We start from the raw sequence: 20,804 nt of genomic DNA, 5'->3' as shown, positions 1-20,804 counted from the left end.
ACAGTGGAATCAAGGAGATCTCTAATGGCTTTTCTAAATGGTGCAAACGGAAGATTTACCAGTGGGAATGGAGCAACACGACTTATTTGACACGAAGGAGTGGAGTTTGGCATTCTGGTTCAGATGTCGACGAGTTAGCCAAGATAACCGTTGCCAAATCAGACAATATCAGATCCTATTACAGTGCAACAGGCAGACTGTGAAACGGAATTCTTTAGTCCCTAAGTTTTTCCGGGGGGGGGGGGCAATCTGTTCATGTTACGTGACAATCAGACAGAAATATCAGGAGCATTTAATGAAATAACAACTGTTACATTGTGTCACGTGATCGATCTTAACAGAAAACTACAGAAAGGCCAACGACCCAAGTGTGCGTGGACTTTGAACTGCCCAGCAAATTCATTCCAGAAAAGTTGCCATGGCAGAGTTTTTTGTTTTTTTTACTGGAAATAAAAACTAAGGAAAACGTATCACAGTAGAGATATATGATTAATGCATACATTTATAGCACTGGCTTCCTGTCGCTCAAAGAATAGACTTTAAAACAGCTCTGCTTGTGTATAAGTCTCTTCATGGTCTAGCGCCAAAGTGCATCTCTGACATGTTAGAGCCATATGAACCACCTGGACTCAGGGAGGGGTTTCCTGCTGGTGCCCAGAGTCAGGACTAAACAAGGTCAGGCTGCGTTTCAGTTTGATGCTCCTAACATCTGGAACAGTCTTCCAGAAGATGTGAGACAGAGCTCAACTCTGACAATGTTTAAATCCAGGCTGAAAACAGCTCTATTTAGCTGTGCATATGACACCTGAAAGTATTTTATCTGCACTCTTTGTTTTTAATTTATTTGTTTATTTACCAGCACTGGAAACTCATAAAAGCACCTGAATGTTACAGATGAAACACGCCCAGCTCTGACTCTTAATGTTACTACATAGCATTAACCAACTACTTCAACGCCCCTTCACGGCGTCCAGTCGCGATGATTAACTGAGCATTTCTCCAACCCGCACAGGCCCCAGACCAGTTTGATAATTAAATCAAACCCAATCCGGCAGTTAGCATGCCTACAGAGTGAGACATTAATCAGTAATTGATAAATTTCAATCATACTTTTATTGGAAAATTATTGAAAACAATGCAAGAATTAAAAACATAGGCATTGGATAAAATATGGCTAGTACTCAAGCTTAAACTGTGTCCTTACAGTGCTTCAAATACCAAGCATTAGGATACCTACATAGGATAGCTAAAATAATACATATCACACTTTACTAAATTGAATTTATAAAATGTCACTGTACAATAAAGGTTCAACAAGTGGCAAATCTATACAAACATACTGTGAAGAGACCATTTAGTGGAACTATCAAGACAAATCAAAATATAATAAAATAAAATTATTTCTTAATGTCCGAAGAAAGTTCCAAAAGTCTATGACATGATTTGAAAAAACTAATACGCCAACAGAAATTTGTCTTTTATGGAACTTTAAGAAAAAGATGCATCAGTGAATTGTGTTTTTTTTGGGGGGGGGCGGGGGCTTTTTTTCTTTTCATTTCTTTTTTTAAACAGGGTATATGTCAAAAGATATGAATTCCACATGCATTTCAATGCATCTTCTGGACATTGCAGACGGCGCGCTGTTACAAAACAAAAGTACACTGTTAATTTGTAAAATGAGACGTGTCAAATTGCTCTTCTGTGAAATAAGTTAAACGACGGGTCTACTTTTCCTATCGTGGATTTTGTGCAACAAAAAAAAAAAAAGAAAAAAAAAATATATATATATATATATAAAATCAATAAAAGATTTTATTGTTAGCAACCCAGGTCAAAAACTATTGTACAGGGAGTTCGCATCAGTAACTTCCATACATGGGAAAGAAAAACATCATTCATACAAAACAAAAAAAGGCAAGAAGTAAAATATATACCAACAGTTACAAAAATAGCAACATGAATAAATTAATTTCTTCTACATTTCTTTACTGCCCCCTTCCCCCCCAACTAACCCGTTGTTTTCCAACAAATGTGAAAAAAAAAAAAAGTAAAAATCCCAGCAAACGTAGAGAAGGGTTCCCTATAACTGAGCGATGAAGCCCTTATATACGTTGCCTTGTGTCCTTCACTCCTCTAATCAACAGTCCGACCTTTTTCTTGTACCCCGCAAGTGTCGATGCCATCCGAGCGTGAAATACATGTACAACAGCAGTTGTAACTGTTTTACAACTTTAAAAAAAAAAAAATATATATATATATTTTATAGTCGACCAACAGGAACAAATCTTGAGAAGCAAATAAAGTGAAGGTCCGTTCTGTCTCTTGTTAAAATCCTTTCGAGCTACAGTGGTCTGGATAGCAGGTTGTTAGGCATCAAAATGCTGCTTGTGACAATTTACCAGCTACAATCACGTGCACCAGGAGGTTCTTCATAGCAGGCTTGCAAGGCTGGTGGTCGGACCATTCTGGGCTTGGATTTGAACAGGAGGCGGGCCGTCCGTCCACTGAAAAACAAGAAAAAGAAAACAGTGAAATTCTGTAACTATGGCATTGCAAAACAGGTAGGGAAGACAAACACCTGGATGAACGAATGCGTCCAAATATGCGAATGAAATGATACCGGTGGACTGAAATGCGACACAGGCGAGTAATGACGTGTGAACTTGGCGAATACTTAAAGCTGCTTCACATACACTGATGAGGTTATGCTCAGGGAGGCTGCAGGCAGCGATGTGGTCCTGCAGCAGCTGCTGGGAGAAGTTCTGGTGCATCTGTGCCGCTTCGTGGGCGTCCATGTTGTTTCCCAGGGCCTTGTTCAAGTCTGAAAGCGCAGCACATGGTCAAAACTATGCATCGCTCCAGCGAGCCAGACAGTAGTGTGTTTGCAAAGCTCGGACCTCCATTTAGGTGGACATCGGAAATTTTAAGAGGACATACATGATGTTTTACTGAGATGAGAGAAAGGGTCATTATGTACCTTTCAACAACGCCGAAGACCAGAGCTGAACAGACATGTCAGGGATCTTGCTGGCCAGCTGCATGGCGGGTACAACCATGTTGTTGCTTTCCTAAACAGAAAGAGAAAGATGGGAGAAATGTAATCTCATCTCCTAAAGAGGAGCTAGCTTGCAACTGTGTTTAGTTTAGACATGCCTACAATTACTGGATGATTCAAAATATTCACATGGTGTCCAGAGATTCAAGCCATTCGAATTTCTGGACCAGAATCGTAGTTTTTGACCAGTGGTCGGGATCGCAGCTACGAAGATGGTTAGATGCTTGACCGACAGCGGTTTTTGAGTAAAAACTTTTGGCAATTTGGCTGATTTGTCTCTCTGAACCAGCCATAAGGGAAACGACACTGCGGTGGGTTTAAGGGGAAAAGAAAGAGCACTTCTGTGTCGCCAGAGATCCCACAAACCGGTAACAACTGAAATCAAGTCCTTTATAAATCATCAGTCCTAATATGCGCCATTCAAAGAAAACCTTTTCATTTCTGAAACACACATTTGGTCTCGCAGGTTTGGGTGACAGCAAGTTAATGGCAGCACCTTATGTAAATGTAAAATGTATCTAATTTCACACTGATACAGTAACTAAGGTCTCAGATATTAACTTTGAAATAAAACAAACAAACATGCCCGACATGAAAGCGCATTAAAGTTCAGTGAACAAATCAGACTTAGTAAAAGTAAGATAAAAATGTTGCAACAGGAGTTCAGAACTCAGACCTGAAGACGGCCGGAGTGCAACATTTAACACCAACCGTTATTCTGTGCATCGCAGCTCATCTCTCTGAGGTGTAGAAACATATAGGTTGTGCTTTAACATTATGTAGAGGGTAATCATGTCTGTGAGTCAGGAATAATCTATGGATTTTTTAAATCTAAAGTAGTCCCTCCCTCTTTAAAAAGCTCACTGGAAAGACTCCCACAAACCCAGATTTCATTCTTTCTTGGTGAGATCTCATTAACAACCTGTTACAAACAGGTCAGTATGTGCGCATCCCGTACAAAAAGATAAAAGGAACACAAACTGTGCTGCTGTCTGACGTATCAAGGCCCAGATTAAACCTGACTGTCATCTTGAAAATGAGGGCTCTCAGGCTTCCTCTTATTCGGTGAAAGGTTTGTTTGGGTGGGCGACACTGGAGGTGAAAATGTGCGTTATGCCAGAAGCCAGAGAGTTGGCAACTCGACCTGAAATAAGTTCAGGGTCTCAGGGAAAGAGGAAAGGAAACTGGGGTTCACAGAATGAAGAAATACATAAAAACTCGATCAGACCATACTAGAAATACTTCTGTGGTTTAAAATCACAAACATTTGACCGCAATGAGCTGCGGGCCGGAAAGCGAGACGAATTAAACGCAGATCAAAACCCGTTTCTCAAAGACTAGAACCACAGAAATGAATTTGATTCTAAATGGAAAACCCTCGTGTCCATAAGAAGCTAAAGATGGCCGTAGAAAAACAAATGATCGATTTTTCATCGACTGTTTTCTTGGTCAAAAACTATTCACTGACAGGCTAACTGTTCAACCTCATTTTCAAAGCGATAAAGAACATTTCAAACACCTGTTCCTCCTCTGGCCTCTGAACAACTTATGTTGAACAATATGCTCACTGCTGTCAAACAATTCACCCCAAAGATAAAGAAGTTGCACCGCTGTATTGGGATGACACCTGGCTGAACAGAAGGGGAGGGAGAAGTTTCACAATACGATAACTTTAGCTAAAGTTGAAACAACACAAACTACTGAGTGCCTTCTGGTTGTACATATACATGTACAACAAGGGCGTCTTAACAAAATCACTCAGTGCCGGAAACATTAAAGCCCCAAATCTCCCTTGAGGGTCAGAACACACCGGTGCCGAACAAAGCAGGTCAAAACAGATGCTCCTATTGTAACCCCCATAACCTGCAGCAGCTGGCTGAGAGAAAGCACTCGATAACGCATCACCCCAACTCATCTCATCTTTACACACCTACACTCGTGAATAAATCAAAAAAAAAAAAAAAAAAAAAAAAAAAAAAGGTACACGAGTACCCACTCCATGGAAGTACATCCTGGCTCCCGTCCCGCAGCAGTTCTTCTTTTTATAGTTGAAATTATTCTTAAATCCCACGAAATGGTACAAAACAATGCTCCCAGCTGACATGAACTGGGAAATTACCCGCATTGCCCCTTTACCGGTGAGGTGAAAAGTGGAGGAATACATTAGTGAGTGTAGGCTCTATGTGGTTAGAAAACAACTAACATGTGGTAGCCTACCCGCTATGCAGGTTGCTCTGCTGCTTTCAGTGAAATAAAACCAGGATTCGACACAATACTTTTCAACTTCATAATTAAAAACTGACACCTGTTGACCCTGTGACGGAATTTGTGAGCCAATGCTCGTGTTGGCCTTTCATTTCTAGATGTTCTCCCCCTGCAGGGTCCTTTACTGTGAACTTACAGAGCTGACTTTACTTACAGTTACTCATTTAATTTGGTGGTTTTTGCTCTTGTCGTGGCAGCGTTGCCAAGATTTAGTTTCACACTGGGTAAAACCATTTGGTTTTCCCTTCACTGTTCCTTTCTTCATCATGTACATTGTTATATCTACACAACATATAGCTGTTGTTCAGACTATGTTTTGCTATGCAAATGAGTAATTAGTGGAGTTTCTGCATCAATGGCTAATAAACGGGAGAGGAAATCAGATATGCGAATGTGCATATAGTTTTATGATGACCTAGATTTCTAAAAGAATCGCACATATGCACATTTTTGTCCACATCTGGCAGAAATATACATCTGCGCGTTATTAATGTTTTAGTTTTATGCATCTGGCCCCAGTCGTTTCAAGTGAAAATCAAGTCGGCTTTCATGTTAGCGCGGGCCAGTTTGACAAGTGTTGAGTCTTACTCTGTGGTTGCCCAGCACGTAGAAAATGTGGCCCAGCAGAACCAGGGAGCAGGCAGTCAGTCGGTTCAGATCCTCAGCATTAGACATCTTCAGGGTTTCCCTTAGAAAACGTCTGGAACACACAGAGAGAAGTCACATCAGTGCAAGGCGGATCAATAGGTGGCGTTTGTATCAAACAGCTTCAGAGCTGCCGTACTTTGCCTCGTTGTAGCGTCCCTGAAAGAAGGACAGGAGTCCCCTGATGTAGAAGGCTGCGGCACGGAGGCAGTGGGAGCTGAAGCAAGAGCAAAGGACAAGGTTGGATAGCAATCAAAGCGCTGTAATATAATCCTATATTGCAAAAAAAATAAAAAATTGTAACTAAGAAAAGTAACTCTTACCTCACGGGGAAGTTGTGATCTGGATTTATTCTTTCCAGGAGGCTGTACAGCTGGAAGAGAAACAAAACCGAGAAGTTCACCAAATATTTATTCATTCTTGATGGGAAAACGTCGATTTTCATGTTTCCTGCATCTAAAACTAAGCTTGTGCTTTCAGAACTGACATGCGGATCACGTAAGCCCAGTAATGAGAGTGTTGCACACTCTAACACAACTCAAATTTGAAACAAGAGCTAGCCGACGCTCTCTGGTGGAGACACAATGTAATGGCAACATTGTGTTAATATGCCATAAACCATCAATAAAACACTTCTCTATTGTATCAACCACCAATTTAAAGAAGACCACAAGCATTAAATAATGGAATAACTGGTTTAAAAAGGTGGTTACTTTCATTTAGCTGTCATAATTTAAAAAGAAAAAGGACATTATCTAACTGACCTCCTGGTGCCGGTTTCCTTCCCTTATGTAGACACTTGCCAAGTTGGTTACAATGTATGTCCATAGCTCCTGGTGTGTGGTCAGCTGGAACACAAAAGGTCATTTGGACATGTTTGAGGCGAGAGAAAAATATAACGCAGTTGGTGTTTGAGGAGACGACGCAGAACTGCAAGCACTCACCCTCAAGGCCGTGGTAAACTGGGCTTCTGCATTATCCATACAGTTCACTGAGATACAGTACAGACCCTGAGAATAGAGGAGGACAAGAGGAAGGAAAAACACATAATTACACGTTAACATTTCACCATAAATCGCGCACATTTTACATATTTGGAAAAACCTTTTTTAGAAGAATTTATTTTCATTTTATTTGCATGAAACTACGTTAAGAAGCTTCATCCAGATGTAGCCACGACAGTGAGGGAGAGATCCACGGCCCACGGGAGACATTTATGATTCATGGAAGAATTCCTTTTAGAGTTAAAGAGTTTCTCACCAAATAAAACAAACCAAAAAAAAAAAAAAAAAAAAAAACAGGTTGTATTTCAACAACTCATTTGAAGCATGTTGTGATTGTTTAAAACAAACTAGCAGTGGAAGGGTTCAGTTGAAAGTATTTATATCGTTTAAGTTCACTCAACAATCAGCACTACAGATACTGTGGATTCGTATCCGGGAGGTTTTACTGCTTGAGAATAGTTGTTACTTGATGTGTGAAAGAAGAATCTGCAGCAAGACAAAAGAAAAAAAATGCTGCAGGCTTCTGTACGTTGAGTAGTTTTTCAGGGTTTTTTTTTCCATTGCTTTGGCTCAAGTACCAAATGAACCTCCAGTCACTGTGTTTTGTGTGTGTGTTAAAGCGATTGTAAAGTGACTTTTTGTGTTCAAGGTGACATCTCGATGATACTAGGTCCGACTTCGTCAAGAGTGCCACTGCAAAACGTTCTTGAAAAGCACCGGCGTCCTCATTCAGACATAACACCAAGCCAAGCAGTTTCAATCCGGTCTATGGAAACAGTGCGTGTCTGAAAGGTGGCTTCAGATGGCGCCCGTAATTTCAGACACTAATCGCTTTTGGGCAGGTTAACACAGCTATAGCAAAGATAGCTTTGGTTTAAAGTACTCACTAATAGTGTGTGTAGCTGAGCAGCATGGTTGGTGAATAACCTGGGGGACTGTTGGCACAGTTGACAAACCTGCGAGATCTGAACAGACAGAGCAGAAAGTTAATCTGTTCACTTTCGGAAACTTGCTCGAGCATGCAAATCCAGTTTCGTGACATGAAGCAAAACTGAGCCTTCAAGGCTGCTGGATGTGGCTTTACTGCATCTTTTCTCTCATGATGGCACATACCAAAAGGAAAACTCAAAAGAGGACTCAAGAGGAACAATGTACCTCTTGTAACGCAGTCGCCTTGTGGCCTGTGACGAGTCGGCACATGATGATGTGCTCCAGTAGAATAACTTGAAAGGTCGAGAGGATGGGGCTGCAGTCCAGCACTAAAACATGAAGGAAAGTTTCAAACATGTCCAGAAAATATGCGGCGCAGCTTTGTTTTGGCACAGTTGGAAAAGCAAGAGCTAAGTGTCAAATTCAGCAACGAGGCAACGTCGAAACTCACTTTTTAGTTTCTCTAGTTGCATGAGAGCCTTGTCGGTGTACTTCTGGGCTTTCTCCAGATACCCCGCTTGCATCGAGTGCATGACTGTCACCTGAGAGAGAAAAAAAAAAAAGAAAGAAAGAAAGAAAGAAAACTTTTAACAACCTTTTAAACAGAAAAGCACATTCAGAGAACATTTTAGAAACTCAGAGGCTTGACACACAGACGACTAAATGAGTTACGGTTACATGGTAACTTAGCAAGAACGCCCTGATGTGCACTACCGATCTAAAAGCATTGGGGGATTTTTGCCCCTCAGAGTGAAACGCTCAACCGTGTAAACCAGGCTGCTAATTTGGAATGTTATACCTAAGATGTGCCGTGAAGTGACACCAAATAAAAAACATCAGCATTACCAAATAAACGAGGACACACATGTGCTCCTTGGGCAGCCAGTGAAAGAGGTCAGCCGGGTTGCTGGGCAGGATCTCGTCATCATGGAGTGTAGAGATGGTCTGGATACACTGCTGCAGCTGCTTCAGACACGGCTTCACGCTCTTCACCTGCAGAGACACAGATGTTGTAACCAATCACACGCTGTGTCTTGAATCCCTAAAAATCAACGCCTGAGTGGATGCCGATAAGCAGTTTTGCTAATATCAACCCATCCAGAGGGGATTTCCTACCTGTCCGGCATCCAGGTAGTGTGTGACCTGCAGCACCAGGAAGAAGACCCTCAGAGATTCCTTCTGGATTGGGTTTCCCTGCCAGTTTTCCACTATAGTTCCGCACAGTGTGAGTAGAGGATGCACCTCACCAAGCTTCCTCTCCATTAGTAGCAACTAGAAAGTTAAAAACAAAAAAAAAACGTTGCCAATATTCAACAGAAATATTCAACGCTGTTGGAAAACTGCGTTATGCCATTGTTGTATATTAAGATGAAACACATAGAATTAATGAAAAACTAGGTGTATGCTGACGAGGAAAGAAAAGAAAAAAGAAATGCTTTGAAGCCATTTATTCAACTGAGGATTTAAAAAAAAAAAAAAAAAAAAAAGACTCACCATTCCTTTACTAAGAAGAAACAAAGCCCTAAGGAGAGAGAAAGAGGCATCAATCAAGTATTCCTGATCAATTAACAGCACTAAGCACTTCAAGACAGACACAGTGTTACGAGAACAGAATGTACATACATGTACGTACTATATAAACATGCATGTACATTTGACAATCCATCGTTTTTTCCCCTGAGCAGTTATGAGTTTAAGCCGGCTGATCAAAACTGTACTTGGAAACACAGCAAGGTGGACCTCCAGCTGCTAAATGCAGTGAACACCTGCCCAATATTAGTGTGATGCCGAATGAAACAGTAGTCTATTCATTATTTAAAAAGCAAAGAAAACAATTGTTTTGTATCAAACATAGTTCTAGCTCAGTTAAACGTGTATTCAAGTGTTTTCGACTCTAAAACCTGTTTGAGTTCAAACAAACGCATTGGATGGATTGTAGGTGTTTTAGCTTCATGCACCCAAAAAGATAATACAGTTAAAGTCACATTAGCTGATTAGCGAATCTTTTCCCTACAATAAACAGCCAATCAGAGCGATCTCGGTCAGTCACAGATCCGATACCAGCCTCTTCCAACTTACACCTTTTAAAGCAAGGACTGATGCGACTTTTTGTCGTGCATCATGTCCTGTGGGAAAGTGCAGAGGTGGAACGAGGGGCGGGGGGGTTTAAGTCGATCGGATGCCGCTACACCTCCGAGCCGGCAAGGGTAAGACAGTTCAGCCCTGAGTATGCATCGACATCAAACCAGTCTAACCAACAGTGCTGTCGCCACTCAGCCTTCTCTGCGATGCCAGCTCGATGTGTGTGAGGACGCAGAGGTGAGGGGCCGAGCCGCCTCTTTGGCATGTGTGAATAACGAGGAGGAAGAGCGGCAGGTTAGGAACGACGTCTTGTAAAAGAGGCTAAAGAGTCAACGTGCCGCACTGGCCCAAAAGAGTGCAGATTCCGCCAACGGTGTGCCACACACCAAAAAGACGAAGAAAAATGAACATTAACCGATGTTCCCAACAGCCAACTGTCACTTTGGTGTATAAGACATTGTGGTTTTATAGATGTTGAAAATAAGCCTGGTCAAAAAAATAAATAGTGAATGAAGTGGGGTTGCTGCTGTTGGTCAGGCATGGATTCTGCAATGCTACGTTCCAAAATTATAAGGTCAGCTGATGACCTGGATGTACCGAATGGCCAGGTTTCCACATCGATACATACTTTTGTATTTGCCAGGATTCATTGGGTTTAAAAAGTGAAAGAGAGTAGTTAAGGGAGCCTGAGACATTGTTTTCACACATGAATGAGCCACCACAGAGTTCAAACCGTAACCACAAAGTCTTTGGGATGATGCCGGAGGAGAGTATACAATGAAGCCAACTCTCCCATCATCGATACAAGAGCTTGACCAAAAACCAATGCAATCCTGGATGAAAATGGACGTTTTGACATGGCAAAAAGACAATGCCACGGCAAATGCACCTGCAATCAAAGCTAAAGGTGGTCCATTAAAATACTGTTTTTGCCAAACAGATATCTCCTAAGGTACATCATTTTGCAAATATTGAATCCTGTTTGCAGTACTGCACAGCACCTGAAAATAGATCTCAGCTGAAAAGTGAACCGGGAAGAGTTTCAAAGCTCCTATCATCTAGTTTGGAATATCCCACAAGATGGCAATGTACCCGCATACGACCACACAAACTCAGGCAGAGTAGTGCAACGGCCAGATCGAGAACCATAAAAGGTTCTAAAGTTCTAGCTTATTGGAATGTTATCATGCATGCCACCGAGTAAAAGCATCACATGCGCAACCAAAGGCTATATTTACCTGGTATACTCGGAGCCCACCACTCTGGCATACTCTGCTCCAACACCGAGAAGGTCACATGCTGACACCAAGTCTTTCTCCAGTGTGTGAAGTTGCTGAAGGAGATAAGAAAAGTCTGATCATCACAGACTCTGGACCACAACAATATCAGACAAATACTGCTACATGGACACGTACCGCCAACTGGAACAACAGTCTGCAGTGCCAGTATGGCGTTTGTTGTGAAATCTGGATGGCTTTGCGCAGTAGGGGCTTTGCAGAGTCCACCAAATTCTGAAAATGAATACAAAAGGTATAAACAATAATCAATAGCCGTTCATAAACAAGATCATGTGTCCCCAATAAAATCTTAAGAGGTGAGATTAAATCATTTAGTGTCCCGTTTACTTTTGTTTCCAACGAAAACAAAATAATAATTACGCTCTCGTTATTCAAGCAGGTTTACCTGTTGGCAGAAGAGTTCTGACAAAATGCTGGCTGCCTCGAATTTAACATCTTCAAATTGAGGAACTTGTTGTGATATGTACCACTGTAAAAAGAAAAGACACAAAATGTTGGTAGCGAGTCGTTTGGCATCATTTTCAGTTCACAATAATGCCTGACAGCACTTTCTTTGGCTAACACCACAAAAAGAACGAAAGAAGCGGCCCCGGGACCAGTATCTACCAAACAGTTGACTATATTAAACTTTTTTTTTTCTTTTTCTTTTTTTTTCAAATCTCGAATTTGAACCTTTTGGCAATTGTAACACTCCTACATTCATAAACAAACAGCAAATAGAAGATTTCCGCCGTTCGGTGTTTTCGTTATCTGCGGCCTACGCTAGTCCCGTTCTCCGCAGCATCCCCGCTCTTTCCTAGCGCCAGCGCCCCTCACCGCTTTCTCCAGGTGGTTACGGGCCAGCTCGCTGTTCTTGGTGTGGTGGTAGAGAACCGAGCCCAACTGAAGATGTGTCCGAGCCTCGATCCTCTGCGGGGGCTTAAACTGAAACACGGCCTGTAAACAATGCACACACAGGCGTATTTTGGGTGGACTGGAGGTTCGGAAATGCTCCGCAAAGCCGAGAAGGGCGAGGTACCAGCGCTCCGGGGCCTCTACGTTTGACGCCATTTTCCCAGACAACAACAAGTTTTTCAGCGCTGTGGCCAGACCCACGGGTTGCCAGGTTCGGTCAAATACTACAGCACCAAAACCAAAACAGCTTTGTCTACCCCTGGTATTTGGTTGTAATCTTTTTCACAAACGTTTGAGTTTAAGTCATTGTAAAAAAATAAAATAAAATATATATATACACTAGTTAAAACTGTTTTATGTAAGTTTTACAGGAAAGAACACACAAAATACGTAATCATTTTTTTCTCTTTGAATTTCTAACTGTGAAGAAAAGCTTTGACTGACTTTATTCTGTGATGTAAATGACACAATAATCTAAAATTATATAAACATTCCAACATTGACTCAACTTCCCTTTTCATTAGTTTTTATCATTTTGTACCTCTTTCAACTGGCACACGAAAATACAAGCACATTTCACCCAATTTTAGCCTCACCCCACTGGCTGACCATACATTTTAGCATTAATTTTAAAATCCTTTTATTTGCTTTAAAGCTCTCAATGGTCTTTGCCCACCCTACCTCTCTGAGTTGCTTTGCCCTTATTCTTTCTCTCAGGTCAGCTGATCCAAACTGCTACTAAATGTTCCAAAAACTAAGTATAAACTGAAAGGGACCCGGGGAGCTTTCGCTGTGGCTGCTCCAAAATGGTCTTTTGCCTTTTCTGCCTTACCACATTAGACAGGCCTCTTCTGTGCTTGCTTTTAAGTCTCTTCTTAAAACCCATCTCTTCTCCTTGGCCTTTGACACCATTTGAGTTGTTGACTTTCTTATTCTTATTTGATCTTATTTTGTTGTATATTTTATTGTTTATGTATTATGTCTTTTAGCACTTATTATTTTGTCTTCTTTTACTTATTAGGTCTTTTACTGATTATTGATCTTGTCTTTTACCTAATCTTCTGTACAGCACTTTGGTCCACTGTTGTTATTTTAAGTTGCTTTATAAGTAAAGCTGGATTGGATTAGATTTTATCATTCGAGTTTGGAAATGTATTAACCTTACTACTGACACATGGTCCTCCCTTATTCTGTTTATATATATCATTTTTTGTTTTGGCTACATTGTTTTTTTCTTAGTATACTTGTTGCTAATCCTGCTTCCCCCGGATTTATATGATTTGTTTTTCCATTCCTAAAATGTTACTTGTATCTCATTACTTATTTTCCCCAAAGGTTGGATTTTTTTAAGTCAAACTTCTTTAGATGCACAATAAAAATAATTTAGACCGTGAATACCAATTTGAAAATAACGTTTTTTTGTGAAAAAGAAGAGAGAGAGAAAGGTAAAAATAAAGAAAACATAAACATGCGTTAAAGAATCTCCGCTATCAATGTGTCACACAAACCTGGCAACCTAATGTTGGCCATAATCCCGCGACATTCTACCACTCGACGGGATTAGCTATTGGGTATTGTAGTCCATAATAGTGGCACGCACTGTCCCAGTTTCTTTAAGACCTCCTCAAATCCAGAATAATCTTGTGGGCTGAGGCAAGGGTCGGCTCCGAGCTGAACGTTATCTCGCAGGCGACGTCTACAAACACACGAACACGCGTGTCACCCGTCTTTGGCAATCATTTACAGAAAAAAACGTCAACAGCGTGAAAAGACGTGTCACTTTCGCAGCTTGTGGCAAGTTAAAAAGAGCAAGAGACCAGCCTCCTGAGAGCAAACAAGAAATGCGTGCGAGAAGCTGCAAGGCAGACTGCTGACCGACTTCACGCGCCGCAGACTTGTAAACACGGAGTCCTTCTGAAGAACAGCCGAAAGGTTGGTCGTGCAGTGTAATCGTTGCGCGAATCATTTTGACAGAGTGCTTGTTTATTCGTTGCTTCGCACCGCTGTAAATGGCAGCTCGTTTTATTTTGAGGTTTGGTCATTAAGTTGTTTGTCTGGCTGCATTAGTTTGACCCAATCGACAGTTTTGCTCAATGTGACGATTAGTGTGAAATGAACGACGTGTTTGGTAAATGACATTGGGCTGATCCTCTTGTAATGCAACAGCACTCTGTTTACAAGCCGAGGGAACAGGGGCGCGAGAGCGAGCACGTACTCACTGAGTGATACAAACACAGAGGCACTGCGACACGCTGGACTGTTGTTTTGTTGAACATCGACTTGTTTTTTGTTTTTGTTTTTCCAAGTGCTCAATTACTTTTTTTTTTTTTTTAATTTATCCTCCCTCTCACATATGTCTCTCTGCAGCGACGGACTTTCGTCCTGAATGAGCGAGCGAGTGTCCGGCAGCCTTGGTAATCTTTAAACGGCACACATGGCCCCTCGTGTGCACGACCAGAGCCGTCTGCCTGTTGCCCAGGCCGCGGTTCTGACCCTGCCACCGTCCAGCCAGGCAAAGGTGAGCCCTGCTGCCATTCTTTACGCGTTGTGCGTGTTGCACGGACCTGTTCCAACTAGTTCCAACACCTGTTTGAACAGGTCAGTGCAGTTTGGGTGTGGATGGCATTTCAATCTGTGGCGAGGCGAGAAACAAAAGGCAACAATTCAGATGATGCCCTGCCTCTCTCTGTGAAGCGTGACACTTTAAGATGGTGTGGATTATAACAGTTTACTTCAAAAGGGGGCACAGCCTCATGTTAAAAGCAGCATTCCTTAAAGGAATCCATTTTCAACAGTGTTAGTTATTGATGATTGACCCTAAAACGGGTCACATTCTGTGCCTTTCGGGCAGTGCTCAGCTTTGAGGTGGTGCTGTTATTGTGAAGTCTGGTGCATCCAGTAATGCCTTGCTGCTGGTAAACATGGGCATGCATTCAAAGGACATGCCTCTGCTAGGACATGGCTATAAATAGGAGGGAGATGCCAGCTAATCTAAAGCTGGCCTCCATTTTCAAAGAAATGCATTTAGTGGTGCAGAATAAGTAGAGTTACTGTATTTCTTTTTCGTAACTGCAAAAAAAACAGAGTCCACCCCCATGGTTCAGTAGCTCCAGGAACCCCATTTAGCAGCAGTGACTCCAAGTAATCGATTTCTGTAAGCCTCTCCGATCTCTGTGGAGGAACATTGCCACTCTTTGTTTCTCGTTTGGCCAATCTTTAGCCGCGACATGGATAGCTTCTTTGTCTCGGGAAAACTTGAATAAAACAGAGGAGTTCGTGGTCATGTCAGTAACTCTGCGGAGCTGAAGGGCCTGTGGACAAGCCCAAATGATCAGCTCTCCATTACTGTGTTTGACAGTTGGTGTTTGTGCTGGTATTTTGTGTGACTTCCTCCAGACATGGTGATGTGCATTATGGTCAAACATCTCCACTTTGGTTTTGTTCGTCCAAGGGACATTGTTCCAGAAGTCTTGTAGTTTGTTCAGGTGCAGCTTTGCAAACCTAAGCTGTGCTGCTACGTTTCTTTTCTTTTTTTTTTTTTTAAAGAGAGAAAAAGGATTTCAAGCAATCCTTTCAAAAGAATTACACTTGTTCAGTCTTTTTCTGATTGTACTGACATGAACATTAACCAGCACTAGTCTAACATTAAGACCCATCCTCTGTAACAAAGAACACTCAGTTTATGAAGGAAGGTAAATTGGTTTCAGAGTATGATGGAGTAGTTATAAGCATATGAAGTCACGAATAAAAACTTATGTGCCTTTTATGCAACTTCTGTAAGGGAGAGGTCAGCCATTTAAACTCAAGTTGGTAAACATGTCTGTTTTTCATGCCAAACCTTTTTCCTTATTCGTGTGTGGGAGTGTTTTATTGGGTTCAACTCGTCCTCTGAAGGAATGCTCCTCTGCGCGCACAAACATCTCTCCTTCATTGAGGTGCAGGGCGGCGTTATCTCTTGAGATTCCGTGAGTCTGCGTGGCCCTCGTCCACGTGCAGATTTGAGCTATTTTGCTGCAGTGTTACTCTTGCTGACGGGAGAACGTGGGGACGTACGCACTGATAAGCATGTGACGCTTGGCAGGAACCAAACGCCACATTAACCGATAAAAGATGAAATGTACCTTTGCACCTTTGGGTTATCTCTCTAGCTCTGTAACGTGACCTAAATGTCTCCCAACAGGACCTGCGGCCTGGATTGACTGCCCTGGACTCCTTACTGTGCGGCGCATTTGCTGGAGCTGTGGCCAAAACCGTCATCGCGCCTCTGGATCGGACCAAGATCATTTTCCAAGGCAAGTGCAACACTCAGTGTGGAAATTTTTTTTTTTAAAGTTGTTGATGTTAGCGACCAAACTACTGTTATGTGTATTACACTATAGCATAAATGGAACAAGTGTTTTCTCTCTGGAACAAACCAGACTAACCAGGCTAATCCTCTTAGTAGATGTTGAGCCTGAGTGTGTTGTTCAACCTGAGGTTTACTGTCTCCCTTTTGCATTTGTTTTTCTTTCACAGTGTCCTCGAAAAGATTCTCAGCGAAGGTGAGTTGACTTTATATCTCTTATCAGTAGATCAGGAACTGTTACATTGTCGTTTAACAACTCTTCATAAAGGGCTGCAGTGATAAGCAACACGATTATCTGCACAAATACCCGACAGCTGATGGTTCCGGCCTCCTTAAATATGGGTTTTATACTTGATAACCCTTCACCTGAAAACATCCTCATTGTTTTCTGCAGGGCACATAAAACATAAAATAGAGAAGACAGAATATGTAATGGTAATGATAATAAAGTGGTCCCGCTTTGTACTCAGAAGATTTCCACTGCCGCGTTATTGTTTATACCCTCATTTAGGCATTCAGGCTAAAGAGCTTTATGCATTATTTAACACTTTGTTATGTAAAGGGAATGTGCTGAATATGTAAGATGATTAAGAAGCTGAAAACCTTACGATCCTCTGTGCGCATTTTCTGCAGGAGGCCTTCAGACTCCTCTACTGTACATACGTGAAGGGAGGGCTGATCGGTCTGTGGAGGGGGAACTCTGCCACCATGGTCCGGGTCATGCCCTACGCTGCCATCCAGTTCTGCTCACACGAGCAGTACAAAAAACATCTGGGGGGCTACTACGGCTTCCAGGGCAAGTAAGTAAAGAGTGTGAATTCCTGTTTGCCGTTTTTTTTCAGCCTGAAATTGCCAAAAGTGTTGGCTCACCATCTCATCTGTTTTCATGTAGATTTTGGTTCATGACCCCCTGGTATTTGTTAGCATACTAAGCTCTAAATAAGATGATGATTTGATAAACATATCTGAACTCTTAGTTTTGGTCAGTGTGAGTATGCTAGCATACTGACATCAGCATTTAGCGCAAAGCAGCGCTGCGTTGAGGTTTCTGTCAAAGCTGCAGGCATATCTTGCAGTGTGTTTGATGAATAATATTAAGGAGTTGGTGTTTAATGTTGCTCACCACACGCTGTCGTGTTTTTCAGAGCTCTGCCTCCTCTCCCGCGTTTGTTGGCTGGCTCCCTTGCCGGCATGACTGCTGCCATGCTTACCTACCCTTTGGACATGGTGCGAGCCAGGATGGCGGTCACCGCCAGAGAAATGTAAGCCCTTAGAGTGTTTTCTTTATCTGACCAGGCAGGTGGATAAAGAAAATGATACTCGGATTCGAATAGGTGCAAAAAAAAATCTAATTGTATTGACATCTTTTTTTTTTCATAAATCTACTTTGTCCTGTCTTTTTCTACACTTTGAGCTGCTAAAGCTGTTAACTTGAGAGTTAAGCAGCGCTCCTTTTATGGGTCGGTGCTATGCTCTGTTGGGAGCGCCAGGGATTCTCACGGATAAAGTTAGACTACAGTTGTTCACTGACTTTCTGACTCTTGAGTTGTCATCTTTCACCTCTGTGGGATAAAAGATGGTGACAGGTATTTTCCTGGGTATTATACAGTGTGAAATCATCACGACAACGCTCCAGCATAGAGTCTTGGATCGGAGCTTGAATCAGTCCGTGAAATATACTGTCAGTTGCAGGCAGGTTTTAGGCATGACAAAAGTCATAAACAGCGCCTCCTATTGACTAAAGTCCTAAACATGTAGCGCTTTATTTATCAGATTGGTTGAAGTTGCTTGACGATAGTTTTGCGGCATAAAGTCAAGGCCCAGTTTTGTGTAGCCACTGCTTTGGTAACATCAGCATTGTTATTGATGCAGTTAGGGCAATTTAAAGAGTCGTTTCTGTTTATATTCCTGTCATCCCTCTAATTATGGTCCAGTTGCAGAGTTCGTTTCTCAGACCACTGCGCCGTGAGCCGACCAGATATAAGCCGAAGTGGACAGCTGTCATTATTTGAACAGACAGAACTTTCACTCACTTCCTCTGTACCGTCTTCAAAATTCTGTCTCTGGAAAATGTCGTGGCGAGACGTGCAAATTAGTAGCTTAATTCTCAGTCATATTAGACTTAAAAGGCCTTGTTTGAAATTGGGTCTAACCTGCTTTAGAGAGGCGGTCTACTGTACTTCCAGTTATCGTATTGTTCTTTTAGCCAAACAAAAGAAAATGACTATGCGTAAATGTGATTTCCACCAGAAATGTGAAAAAATGCATTTCTTTGTAATATGACATAAAAAAAACCTTAGAAATCTAAATGTAATATAAACAGTTAGTTTGCACGATTACTCAAAAAGTAATGAAAGGATCTCCTTAAAAGTATTACCGACCGGCAGATTGGTGTGTCCAAGCTTCCAAGTGATTTAGGTTTTTATTGAGAGTCGGGTGGATCCCATTTTTTAAACTGGGTAACTCAGTGTTAGCAGCAGATGCATCCTCATTAAGGATGTTTACGGAGGCAACTTTTTTCCAGTGGTGACAAAGATTTTCTGACTTCAGAGGGGAAAATTATTTAGTTTGCAGCTTTGAAAAGTGACCCGAATAGCAAAAGGAATTCTTGGCTGTCCAAAGCAATTGCCTGAATTCACAGAGTATCACGCACAACGGACACCTGTTTGGTACAGTGTATAAAAATGATGTCTGACCTTTCATTGTGTTTCGCCTCTGTTAGGTACAGTAACATCATGCACGTCTTTGTGCGCATCTCCCAAGAGGAAGGTGTGAAGACGCTTTACAGAGGCTTCACCCCCACCATCCTGGGTGTCATACCGTACGCAGGGATCACATTCTTTACTTACGAGACCCTCAAAAAACTACACGCAGGTACGCCATTTTGGTCCGGTTAAGTAGAAAAGTGGAACATTTAGGTGATTTTTAAAAACATGACTCACACATTTACTTTGTCTCTTTCCTGCCGTCTGTCTCTCTGTAGAAAAGACAAAGCGATCTCAACCGTACCCCCACGAGCGCCTGGCCTTTGGCGCCTGCGCGGGCCTGATCGGACAATCGGCTTCGTACCCTCTGGATGTGGTGCGCCGGCGCATGCAGACGGCTGGAGTTACCGGCTCGTCTTGCGTCACAATTCTGGGGACCATGCGTGAGATCGTAAATCAGGAAGGAATCAGACGTGGACTGTACAAAGGCCTGAGTATGAACTGGGTTAAAGGGCCCATTGCAGTGGGAATTAGCTTCACCACATTTGACATCACGCACAGCCTTCTGCTGAAGCTGCATCAGATGGGATCCTTTATCCACTGAGTCATGTTGGAGCTGGAGAAGGGGAAACGGGAGACCAGATCAGGCCGGCATGTGGAAGGGGGTCTAGTCCATCGCATGGCTCTGTGCTGGACAGTCCCGCTGCACACTTCCTGTTCCCGTCAGACAGGATGTCAGAGGCGTGGATGAGTGGACAGGAAACCCCGTCACTCAAGAAAAAACTAATTAGCGCAGACTTTGCTAAATGCAAAGTTGGCATTCACTGTCAGGGAGAGTGAGGAAGACGAAGTGTCATTTAATTGTCGTTCACACAATCGAACTTTGCTGTGAAATCATCGTTCCATCAGCACGGCAAAAATGATGGACAATGAGAGTGGGCGACTTGTTATTCATGGTTTGATGAGGGGGGGCTTTGTCTTGATGCTTGCACTTCACTAGACGTTGCTTTATTTTAATTCTGCATCCACCCAGACAACCCTGTTGTCGATGGGTTTATATTCTTTTTATTTGCAGAGTTTTATTTCGATTTTTAATAATGGCGCTCTCTTGTTGTGTTGTCTTCATTTTATTTTAAAGCACCTGATGATGCAGGGGTTTTGTGTGTGACTTAAGGGCGATTATGCAATTTTGAATGCCACGATTGTGCCAGTGTGTATTGAATTTACATTGAAGGCGTGAATGATTGTCGGAGGGTGATGACGTCAGCAGGACTGCACAGTTTCACTGTCCCTTATATTAACATTACGGTACTTATGATGCTTAATAAGTGAATTCTGATCAGACATATGAGAAATAAATCTGTTTATCGGTTTAGGAACTTTGTTATTAAGGTTTCACCTCTTTTTACTGTGCTCGCATACCGTGCAGATACTCTCATAGCTGTCACTTGACTGTACAGACATACATTTCATGTGAAATAATTAAAACTTGTTCTGCTAATGTACTTTTTTTCAAAACTAAAGTTTGTCCAAAAATGCCACTTTACGTTCTGACTTTGCAATAAAAATATCTGTTCACAA

The 20,804-nt window shown here is 42.0% G+C and overlaps 2 protein-coding genes across 2 annotated transcripts; one reads left to right on the top strand and one right to left on the bottom strand.

The window, feature by feature from the left end:
* Positions 1 to 1,094: 1,094 nt before the first annotated feature.
* On the bottom strand, positions 1,095 to 12,378 carry mau2 (MAU2 sister chromatid cohesion factor). The gene is made up of 18 exons (XM_075485096.1): positions 12,096 to 12,378; positions 11,665 to 11,748; positions 11,397 to 11,492; positions 11,220 to 11,314; positions 9,394 to 9,421; positions 9,016 to 9,171; positions 8,746 to 8,892; positions 8,351 to 8,441; positions 8,125 to 8,228; positions 7,857 to 7,934; positions 6,910 to 6,975; positions 6,730 to 6,813; positions 6,289 to 6,338; positions 6,105 to 6,182; positions 5,909 to 6,020; positions 2,978 to 3,068; positions 2,694 to 2,821; positions 1,095 to 2,504 (listed from the first exon to the last, which is right to left on the bottom strand). The coding sequence occupies exons 1-18, from the start codon at positions 12,327 to 12,329 to the stop codon at positions 2,430 to 2,432; spliced, it is 1,797 nt and encodes a 598-aa protein (XP_075341211.1). The 5' UTR covers positions 12,330 to 12,378; the 3' UTR covers positions 1,095 to 2,429.
* A 1,386-nt stretch (positions 12,379 to 13,764) lies between these two features.
* On the top strand, positions 13,765 to 20,804 carry LOC142400306 (mitochondrial coenzyme A transporter SLC25A42-like). The gene is made up of 8 exons (XM_075485097.1): positions 13,765 to 14,105; positions 14,541 to 14,691; positions 16,354 to 16,465; positions 16,689 to 16,714; positions 17,152 to 17,318; positions 17,664 to 17,780; positions 19,241 to 19,392; positions 19,502 to 20,804. Exons 2-8 carry the CDS (start codon positions 14,608 to 14,610, stop codon positions 19,825 to 19,827), a joined length of 984 nt encoding a protein of 327 aa, XP_075341212.1. The 5' UTR covers positions 13,765 to 14,105; positions 14,541 to 14,607; the 3' UTR covers positions 19,828 to 20,804.

The sequence above is a fragment of the Odontesthes bonariensis genome, chromosome 15 (assembly GCF_027942865.1).
Source record: "Odontesthes bonariensis isolate fOdoBon6 chromosome 15, fOdoBon6.hap1, whole genome shotgun sequence".
Classification (NCBI taxonomy): Eukaryota; Metazoa; Chordata; class Actinopteri; order Atheriniformes; family Atherinopsidae; genus Odontesthes; species Odontesthes bonariensis.
The sequence above is the reverse complement of the archived record's forward strand: the minus strand, read 5'-3'. Positions and strand labels throughout refer to the sequence as shown.